The sequence below is a fragment of the Pteropus alecto genome, unplaced genomic scaffold (genome assembly GCF_000325575.1).
Source record: "Pteropus alecto unplaced genomic scaffold, ASM32557v1 scaffold76, whole genome shotgun sequence".
In the NCBI taxonomy this organism is placed as follows: Eukaryota; Metazoa; Chordata; class Mammalia; order Chiroptera; family Pteropodidae; genus Pteropus; species Pteropus alecto.
This window is the reverse complement of record NW_006443138.1, coordinates 26,755,693-26,766,479: the sequence shown is the minus strand read 5'-3', so window position 1 is coordinate 26,766,479 and position 10,787 is coordinate 26,755,693. Positions and strand designations below refer to the sequence as shown.

General features: G+C 46.9%; 1 protein-coding gene across 1 annotated transcript in view; it reads right to left on the bottom strand.

Annotated features, from left to right (window-relative positions):
* The window catches only part of FGF6 (fibroblast growth factor 6), a 10,650-nt gene extending 1,389 nt beyond the window's left edge, over positions 1-9,261 (bottom strand). Inside the window, exons 1-2 of the mRNA XM_006923842.1 lie at positions 8,872-9,261; positions 7,790-7,893 (exon numbers count right to left, since the gene is read on the bottom strand). Of these exons, the coding sequence (XP_006923904.1) occupies positions 7,790-7,893; positions 8,872-9,217 (450 nt within the window). The 5' untranslated portion in view covers positions 9,218-9,261. The remainder of the gene's footprint in view (positions 1-7,789; positions 7,894-8,871) is intronic.
* Between the last annotated feature and the right edge of the window lie 1,526 nt (positions 9,262-10,787).

Here is a 10,787-nt window from a genome sequence, read left to right as displayed (position 1 = left end):
AAACAAACAAACAAACAAACAAACAAACGAAAAACCTACTCAGTGGCTGACTGCTGTGCCAGAGGTGTCATCTAACCTCTTCTACAGGAACTGTACTATGAGCTCCCTGACGTGGCCGGCATTGGGGGATTGGGCGAGTGCCTCTTCCTGTCAAACGGAAGGTGATGGGCTTGCTCACCAGGGCTCCCAGATTTCCCCAGCCCTTTGAGTTCTCTTCTCAGATGGCATTTAAAACAGTGTGTGATCCCTATGGACAGGCTCTTCTTTCTCAATGTACAACCCTTGAGACAAGGATTATGCCTTGTTGAGTACATGATACTGAATGAATGATGACTTAATAGGGACAACAGTAAAACATACAGATACCCCCGCATGGATGGCTCCTTTGATGCAAGATGGGCGTGAGCAAGAAGGTGGCGTGGTCTATTGGAACGTACTGAACACTTCCCTCCTGCCCTTCGCCCACTGCTGGGTGCATGTCCCACCTCCCCTCTCATGCCCCTACTTGATTGTTTACAGAGAACTTTCACATTATGTTGAATTTGCTTGAGTGAACGAAGAAGCTCTCACCAGCTACCCCTGTCAACTGGTTCCTTGATACCACTTCGGGAGTCTGCACAAGCCTTCCTTTCCCTGGTTATGGGTGCTAGGTAAGTATCTGCGGAATGAGCAGGGGAAATCAGTTCCCTCATCTGTAGAGTGGGAGCCATAAGAATAACCACACCATAGAACTGGAGTGAGCATTAACTGAAATGACGCATGCAAAGTCCTTGGTATAATGCCTGTCACATAGTAAAATAAAAAATAATTTTTATCACTATAATTATTCTTCACCAATTGAATCATGAACTACTCTTCAGTAAAAGTTCTAAAAGACTTTGTCTTATGCTGGACCACCATTTCTGTAAAACTTGCTGTGGGTTATTGAACAACTTAGCCTTTAAGCTCTGCTTTTACTGCCTAAGTGACTGGGAGGCAGTGAACTTGCACGAGAGAGCACAGAGATAGGATGAATGGAGGCTGAGGCTGGCTCTGGCAGTGCACCCTTCAGGGCCTCTCTGGACCAATGTCTCTTTACCTGTGCATGGGGTGTAGAGTCAGCCGCAGGATCTAAGATTATTGATGGGCAAAGCTTTAGAGCAACACTTGGAGAAAATAAACCCAGGATTGATTATGAAAGTTAAATAGAAATGAAGCTACACTGATTAAAAGCCTGGTGCAGATCAAAGAGCAAAATAGAAAGTCAAGAAGTAAACCCAAACATACATGAATATAAAAGTGGCATTTCAAATCGCTGGAGAAAACATGATGTTGGAATAAGAATAATAGTTTGATGTATAACTGCATTCCTTACATTAAAATTAAGGAGTAAAGATTTAAATGTAAAAAAGAGAACCTTAAAAATCCAGAAAAAAAGTTTTTTTTTTAAGTCAGGAAGATCTTTCTAAATAGGATACAAGAAAATTAGAAGCCATACACATAACAAAACAAAACAAAACAAAAACACTAAATTTGACTCAGCCTGAAAAATAATTTTAAACCTTTAAACAAAATAAAAATGTAAATAGCAAACTGTATAAAAATATTTTCAATGCATTACCTTTTGTAATATATTTTGCAATATATGGCAAAGAGGACATTTTGCTATTATATTCAGAACCCTTAACTCACTGAAAAATGGACATTCATGCACAGACAATTCACAGAAAAGGAAACACAACTAGCAGTTAAACATAAGGAAATACGCCTAATAAGAGAAATGTAAATCAATTGTGAGATCACATTTTTAATTGTCAGATTACAAAGAGAACAATATTTGATAATATCTTTTCATTGGTGAGGGCATGGATACTAGGAATTCTCATTTAATGTCCACAGGTGTGTAAATTGTTAGAAACTCTGTAAAGAGCTATTGACAATATCTATTAGATTAAAAAAAAAATTATAGCTTTGATTAGTAATTCCCCTTCTAGGAATATATCTTACTGGTACACTCCCACATGTGTCACTCACTGCAGCATTACTTAAAACAGCGAAAGAGTGAAAACAGCCTAAGAGTCAATTAGGAGGGGAGTGGTTAACTCAATTATGGCAAATCCACACAATGTAATATGATAAGCCACGAAAAAATAAGAAAACCTCTTTGTGCACTGACTTGAAATGGTCTCAAATATATATTGTTAAGTGAAGAAACAAAGTTCTAAACAGTGTATAGAGTATGTTCCTGTTCGTGTGATTTAAAAAGATGATACCAGCAAGTGCTCACGCACAGGGATGTGAGTTCTTCCTGGAATGGTACACAAGGAACGAGTAACAGTGGCTCTCTCTGGGGAGGAAGTAGGTGGCTTCAAGACAACAGTGAGAATGAGACTTAATTTCCATGGCATATTCTTTTGCATTTTTGTTTTCCCCCTTAAAGCAAGTTCATGCGTTACCTAGTCATACATGTAGATCTTTTAAAATGGAAAAGGAATCTGGGATAGAAGATGGGCCAGGAAATGGAGTGAGAAAACATTTGAATCAAAAACTGGTGGTCTCTTCCTCATCCTGTCACAGCCCCCTCTCCACCCACCGCTTTCCCCTCTGTTCTAACTTTACATGTCCCTGGAAAGTAACCGCCTCCTTGATTTCCAGGAGAATTCATTTCTGATCTGGATGGTGGTTACGGGAGAGGTTTCATGTGTGGTTTTCATACTCTAGGGAGGAAATCAAGTCTTGGGGCAGAGGGTGGGGTAAGAGGAGGAAAAGGGGGAGGAATTGAGTGATTTCGACAAGAAACTGAGGGCATTCACTCATATCCTCCGTTCTAAAATATGTTCAGTTTAAGGATCCAGCCTTCCCTAGTGACTGGGTCTCTTAAAATGCATTTGTTTAAACACGCACTGTGTTTTGTTCTCTGCTCATCAGATTTTGATTACTTAAAAATCCCCACCCCTTTTTACTTTCTGACTTTTGTTTTTTTTTCCATTCTGTTCCTTTTATCTAGCTTACCTCATATTCCTAGATTTCTTCAGCATTCTGTACAAATCTAAAGAAAAAAGAGCGAAATAGCTGACCACTCCTTTCAGGGATCGCTTCCCCCCACCGCGACTGCACCAGCATCGTTGGGGTTCGGATAGCTTCAAGGCCTGTGGCAAGAGGCCAAGACAATTTTCCCAAACTTTTTGATGTGGCCAATGCTTCAGGCTGGTGGGATTTTCCTGCTGCCCAGACTGATGCTCAAGCTGGTATCACAACCCAGCTCCTAATTCATCTTCAATGTTTGCCTGAGCTCTGAGTTCTCATGGCTTAGGAATGAATGCTGGCTCCTCAGCTCTGGTGAGAAAAGCACTCGTGCCAAGTGAATGCTGTGATAATAAAAGCAGCTACCATATATTATTACTTGAACAAATGAAAATAATTCCGCCGGATCACATTTCCTGGGTCTGCCAGGCCTCAGGCCCCAGTGTGACAATGTCTTAAATTCCATATAGGTCTAATCAGACTTATGTGGAACCAAACTGTAAAGCATTTAGGTCTTACTGTGGAGAAGGCCATTCGCAGAGGGGTAGATAGGTGAATGTTTCGGCATGACTTACCTGTGGCAGAAATGCCCCTTAAAGTTCGGGGTGGACCACACATCCATCTCTTGTCTTTAGGCAGAGCTAAGTCACCCAGACTGGTGGAGGTGTATTCTTGTCTTTAAAGTTCTTCCTCCTAGGGCTGCCCTTGGCCACTTGCCTCTATTACTCCTGGCTGTGTTTGTGGTTTAAGGAAGTAGGTAGTGAGGGAGAAAAAGAAAATTCCTTGTCCAGAGACCTTTCCTCCTGTGTCCCCTGACTGCTCCTTTCTTTGTCCTTGGATTAAACGAAGAAACAACATCTCCCAGCTCTGATTAGGACTGTAGTCTCCAACCCTCTTTCCTAACTCAGAATTGCATTGATAATTTACGAGTGTTTGAAAATGTTTTCACCAGGCTTATCATTCTTCTCATTCCTGCACAGCTCTCTGTAGCTGGCAGGCCACAGATAAAGCCATTTGTGAGACTCCTCTGCAGAGCTTTCCAGGCCCCTCATGCAGCACGGGCCTTCCCTGCACCCCAGTTCCATCTCCAGGCACTTCCACAGGAGCTAATGCTTGGGGCTCCTTTGACCCATCCCTCAGGAATCCTGTTCTTTGATAGATGAGAGAAGCAGCTAACTGAGCACTGAGTGAGGGAAAGGCTTAGTTCTCCCCTCCTCCAGACAATTCTCAAAGGCCTCTCTGGATGAAGTAAATAGTGGGTTTTGCACATTGTCCTACTACTATTGATTAAAAAGATGTAGACAGTTATAATTAGTAAAACTAAAATCACTTAGAAGTATAACTGAATTACTAGTACCTTTTTGTCACTATGTATTTTTCTCAGCTAAAGGATTCTAATAGAACCACTGTCACGTGGAGATCCTTTATTTTTTTTTTAATTTTAAAAAGGAGGTTGGAGTTCACTGATTTCTGCCTCAGTCTACATCTGAGAGAGAAGAGGTCAAGGTCCAGAGAAGGCCAGTGACGTTGCAGTAGCTGGAGGGTAGTGGGGACAGGAGCTGGAACACAGGTCCCAGTCTGTACACCAAAAACGCTTCTGCTGCAGGCCTTACATGCATTACCTACAGAACCCTGACAGGTCCACACACAGCCATGATTGACATGAGACCTTGGGGATAGTGATCAAATGCGCCTCCCAGGGGTGCTGGAGGATAACTCTCAGGAAGCACTCCATAGGGCAACTGACAATCAGTAGGTACTCAGTGTGGAGTAGCTGTTTATATTGTCTATGGAGGCTGAGGCACCCTGCTGCGAGGCTCTGCTGCGAGGCTCTGCAGCCCTCTCTCCTGGAGATGAGACATGTGGGAGAACACTTTTCCTTAGGTGGGCTTTCCTGGCACTTAGTCTCAAGACTATGGGTTGTTCCCTGTCCCCCACCCCAGCATGGTTCCTTTCTCCCCATGAGAAATCCCATTTAGCCACAGCAGCAGCTGAGCTTCTGGGAGATGAGGCAGCTCAGGGGGCTTAAAGGGAAATAGTGTGAATGAAATCATCACCCAGCAGGAGTCTTCCTGGCTCCTGGGATCAGTTGGCAATTGTTTTTTTAGACTGTGATAACGGGCCCTACGGCCCTACGGCCCTATGGGTTGTCGAGAGAGGGGTAGAGGTGGTTTTGGTGCATCTGGTGCCCAAGCACACAAAGCCTCAGGCGCTCAGGCTTGGGGAACAGCTAAGCCAATTCCCCGATCCAGCCTCGCTCTGTACACTGGCCTGCTTGGCCCTGGGCTCCAGGGAGTAGACTCTACCACCTCGGAGAAGGTGCTCCTGGGCCAAAGGCTCTGGGGTTGGCCGGGGAAGGTCGGGGAGAGGGGCTGGCATGTGTGTGTGTATGTGTGGTGTGCATGTGGTGTGTATGACAATATTTGTTAAATAAATAAATTTCCATTTATAGATGAGGTGTGTGTGTGTGTGTGTGTGTGTGTTTGGGGGACTATGAAGAGCAGGCAGGCTTCTCTCAGAAAAGTCCCCCTCTTCCTGGACTCTGTTCATTTAATGAGACCTGCTTGGCCCCCTTTGAGTCATGGGCCTAAGAGTGAGGGCCAGTGGTGTCTCCCACATTAGGAGTCAGCCCACACTTCAAAGAAACGGTTCCCCCGCTTTGGTTACTCTGAATGCTTACCCATTTGCAGCCAATTCCCTGACTGTTATATGTCTCATGTTCCCAGCCTCCCCCAACTGGGTAAAGACCATGGACTTAGAGTGGGAAGTGGATAAATTTATCCTACATCTGTGCCCTTTCCCGGCCTCACCGGTGAATAATTGGTTTCTGGGTAAGGAGAAACACTAAATAGCTTGTTAATAAAGGTGGAAGGATAAGAGCTTCTGTATACGATGAGTGCTTTCTTCCAGGAGATTTAGCCGCCAAAGGAGGCCCTTGCATAGAGTCCTTATTCCCGGCATTTCAACTAGTGGGACTCCAGGCATTATGCAGGCTGCTGAGAATGGCTCTTCCAGATGACTCGCTCCGCAGAAGGGGCACCTACTCCACGAAAACCTAGGCTGGTCCTAGCTGCTTTCTGTTCTCTCCATCACCTTTGCAGAGAATGGTAAAGGGTGTCTGATAATTCCATGCATGTTTCATCAACCTAGCCCTTCAGCTCTCAGGGCTGGAGTGACCCTTGGGCAAGGCAGAGGCCATGTAGCCTGGTGGTCCACGAGCCCATCTGTGCCTCAGAAATACTTGAGAAATTTAAACAAACAAACAAACTGATTTCTAGGCCCCTCAGCCCAGCCCTGCTGGATAAACATCTCTGAGGAAGGTCCCTGGAAATCTGTACTTTTAACAAGTTACCATGATGTGGATGCAGATGGTCCTCCCACATGTCTGTCTCATCTCCAGGAGAGAGGGCTGCAGAGCCTCGCAGCAGGGTGCCTCAGCCTCCATAGACAATATAAACAGCTACTCCACACTGAGCATCTACTGATTGTCAGTTGCCCTGTGGAGTGCTTTCTGAGAGTTATCCTCCAGCACCCCTGGGAGGCGCATTTGATCACTATCCCCAAGGTCTCATGTCAATCATGGCTGTGTGTGGACCTGTCAGGGTTCTGTAGGTAATGCATGTAAGGCCTGCAGCAGAAGCGTTTTTGGTGCACAGACTGGGACCTGTGTTCCAGCTCCTGCCCCACCTACCCTCCAGCTACTTGTCTTATTTCAGAGATCCACTGAACTTAATCCATACCCTGTCTCCACGAAAACCAGGCCAGAATGAGAGGTGTTGGTGCCAAAATTCAAGGGCAGAGGCCACTTGGGCACCCCATTCAGGTTTGTAAAAGACTACCTTGGTTGGGATAGCCTCCCCGGTAGCTGGCACCAATCCCAGATCTCTCTGTTCACTTCCTGATCCTCAGTCTGTCTCCAAGGAGAGGTAGAATAGCCCTCCACACCCTCCCCATAAATAACTCTGGTATTCCTTGACTATGGCTCAGAGGTCTTCCTTTTTAGCCTTCTTATTTCTGTCAAAAGATCTCTCAGTTTCTTCAACATCGTAGAGATGCTTTCCTAGCTCTTATTTTGGAATAAGCCAAATCATGGACTGAGAGATCCAGGCTGAAGGGGGTTGGAGAGGCCAGGGATTTTGGTAAATTTTGGTGTTCAGAAGCTGGTGAGGTTAACCTCGCAGGGGTGGTCTGTGATGGAGAGGAGGAGAGGTGGGCCTGGCATCTATCGAGGGAGAAAATGCAGAGAATGCTTCTCCAGCCTATGGCATCAGGGACCAGAGTACTTAAAACCTCACACTAAAATGTCCACACACTGATGAAGGTGAGAGAAAGAGCCTCTATTTGCCCTCCTCGCACTGTGCTCAGGTTCGAGACGCCTCTCGGAGGGTGGGTTGTGGAGAACACCCAGGCTGAAAGCCAGGCTTGCTTCTGTGAGCCTGTCCAGTTCAGGAAATCAAACTTGAGCATAGCCTGATGGCAGCTGTATGCCAGAATGCAGGTTTCCCTCAGACTCAGTAGCCCCCCGAGCTATGGTTCCTGTTTAATTACAAAGGCTCTGGCAGGTAAGGTGAAGAAAAACAGAAGCCAGTGCAGAGGCCAATCAATGTACTGTGAAGTTTACAAAGCCTGAGCTTCAAGGCCTCTCACCTGCACGGGCTCCTTCCACAGCACCTTTCTTTTCTCATTCGAGACAAATATTCACTTCTCTACTCAGATTTTGTATTACTTTCTTCAACTGTTACAGGCCTTCTACAACCTGTAGCTTCCCCTGGACTGATGAACTCACCGTTGTGTATAATCTTCCTTTGCTGTTCATGGCAATGAAGAGGGCACTTTTCACTCCAAAGAGACTCACCACACCTCGATCCACTGTGGAAATCTCCAGTAGGCCTGACAAGGAAATAGGGGCCACATTACCTGAGGCTTGTGCAAATCAGAGTAGGATGTCCATCAGTCTAAAGGTGATCCTGCAAGGACATCCACGCCCATCCCCCTGCTCCTAAGAAAGTCAAATCTTCCATCACCTCCATCCCTAATCTCTCTAGTTTTAGGAGATCCAGCAGCTGGATTTGGCAAATCTTGCCACCGTAGTGTCAAAACCCCAGTTCTGCAAGGGAATGTTGTGGCATCAAAGTTAGGGATCACAGTGGCCATTTAGGTATCTGGGTTTCACTGACTCAATGACATGAGGTCCTTGACTTTGGTAAAAAAATGAATTCTGATCAGTTTTGTTAAAAATGTATATTCTACATGTTCAACAAATCTCGGCCCATTTAATCTTGCAAGCGCTGCAGCCACACAGAAGCTGAGGGCTTGCCTAGATCCTACAGCCTCCACTCCTTCTTGGATGAGATAGCCTATCTATGTAGCAACCCACTGATTTGTAGGACACAGACCTAGGGACAGAGTGGGTAGGCTGAAGTAAAATGAACAATGTGCTTCAGCTAGAAATTTTGCAAATCATTTGCCTTTCCTTCAAAAAGGGAGAAGCTAAGTAAAAATAAGCTTGTGTCTCATTTGGTCCAAATATCCTTACTCATTTTCTCCATTCTTGCCTAATGGGTACCCAGTGGTCTTATATGGCTACAGATGAGCCCATAATGCTGAAGTAATTAGTGCCATAGGGGAATCCAAGGGGGTGATGGCAAAGCACACTGGGATGCTTGAGCTTCAGTATATTGAACCTGCTCCTAGGCTGGGTCAAGGTGAATCTGGCAGAGGTGGCTCTGTTATGGGCATCCAAGTGAAGAATAAGATTTCTCCCCCCTTTATAATAGGACCCCATGCATCAGAGCAAGTCCCCTTCATCTTTTAGCTCTGCTTGAGCCCAAGCTCCCAGTTTCCCAACTGGCTGCAATTTGCACTCACTGTAGGGGTTCTCCTCGTGGGTCCCGCTGATCCGGCCATCGGGGGGCACCTGAAGGTGAAAGCCGATGCCCACGTTGCAGTAGAGCCTCCGCTGCCGCTTGATCCCCACCAAATAGCCACTTTCCCAATTCACCCCGGCAATCTCTCCAGCTAGCCCAGCTCGGGACCTGGATAGCAGGGTGCCCCAGCCCCTGGAGTCCAGCAGCGTGCTGTTGGCGCGGGTGCCCGCGGGTGAGGGCACCACCATGCCCACTAGGACGCCTAGGAAGACGAGAGCCTGCAGCGTGCCCTGAAGACGTCCTGCTCCCCGGGACATAGTGATGAACAGCCTCTGTCCCAGGGCCATCCACCTTGCCTCTCAGGCACGTGGTCAGAATTAATGGCCCTAAAAATACCGCCCTTCTTGTTTTTCTCCCCTCGGCATGGCGGCAGGGGCTTATTTTTGGAAGGCAGATGAAGGCTGCTGACATGAAACCAAAGCCTGCTTCGGGCACTCGGGCTGGGAGCAGAGGGACCCAGGCTGAGCCGCGGCTGGTAGGGACCATGGCTTGGGGACGCTGTCCAGTTCTCCTGCTTGCTCTGTCCCGAGTTGATTATATTTGATTTGACCTATCTTTATAGTTCAGCAGACCCGCCCTCCCCTCCACCGATCATCACCCTGACGTCAACTGGCCCAGCTCACTTATCCAGGGCTGTAACATTAACCTGCTCTGGGGCTGGCTGCCTCCCCAGACCCCTATCACCCACCCCATGCCCCAGGGATTCTGGGAACCACTGTCATTCCAATTATGAGGCAGGAATGAAGTGAGCAGGAGCATCTCTGAGGGAGGGAGGAGTTGGCTATGGGCCCAGGGGAAGCAGGGGGCGAGAAGCTACCCAGGACCCAAATTGGGCAGGAGTTCTTGGCCTGGCAGTGCTGGCTTCCTTATTTAGAGGGCAAAGGGTAAAGCAGGGATAGGAGAAGGCTTGGTGGCAGGTGATGACTGGGCCTGAGTTACTCTAGAGAACTTTTCATGGAAAGAGATCACAATTGAGGGCAAGAGAGGCTAAGGGGACACTGAAAGTCTGGACCTTTTTAGCAGGAGAGGACAGAGATTGGGTGTGTATGTGTGTGTCCACGGAGCTTTAGGGTCATAGAGGAGGGAGGGCTAGGGTCTGGTTTCTGCTCACTGTCTTGGCCATGGCATTCACCCAGCCAGTTGGGTGGGAGTTGTCTCTGGCCCTTGATATGGCCCACTGGTCATTTTCCTACCTGGGCTCATCCTTGTCATTTCACTGATATATTTCCAATTTACAGATGAGAAAACCGAGGCATACAGAGCTTAAGTGACTTGCCTGAGTTACCATAGCTAATAAGTGGCAAAGCCAGAACGTAATAAAGTCAACTGGAGTCAAGAGCCTATGCTTTTAACCTCCGTATGATTGCCTGTGGTAGAAGTTAGAGTTCTAGCCTGGCTCACTGAGTCTTCTGAGCTCATTACATGCCAAGTGTACATCATAGAATTATTTCAATAGCACGAAATGATTCACCCATGCACATAGGCTGGATGCTGCAGGCAGCCTGGGGAAAGCTCCTAGGATGAGTCCCACCACTCAGGGACTCTTCTGAGATACCACTCCCACCTCTCTGATTCCAAGTCTCCTGCTTTGGCCTGGGTCTCAGCCTCCAGCCTGTGGTCTCTACATGTCTTCTGCCTCTCTGCCTAGTTCATTTAGATGGTGCTTTGGTTAGAATTTCTGTCAAGCCAAACATTTCAGTTTTGTCCTCTCAGATCCCATGGTGCCCAGACATCCTCTGTCACTACTCTCAGCTGATAAACTGAATGGGGAGTGGGGAGGGATATATGTACCCTTGCTTAGTATCATCCTCACCAGTGGGCACCTCAGCTTCGGATCATCTTTACCCTCCCTGCCAC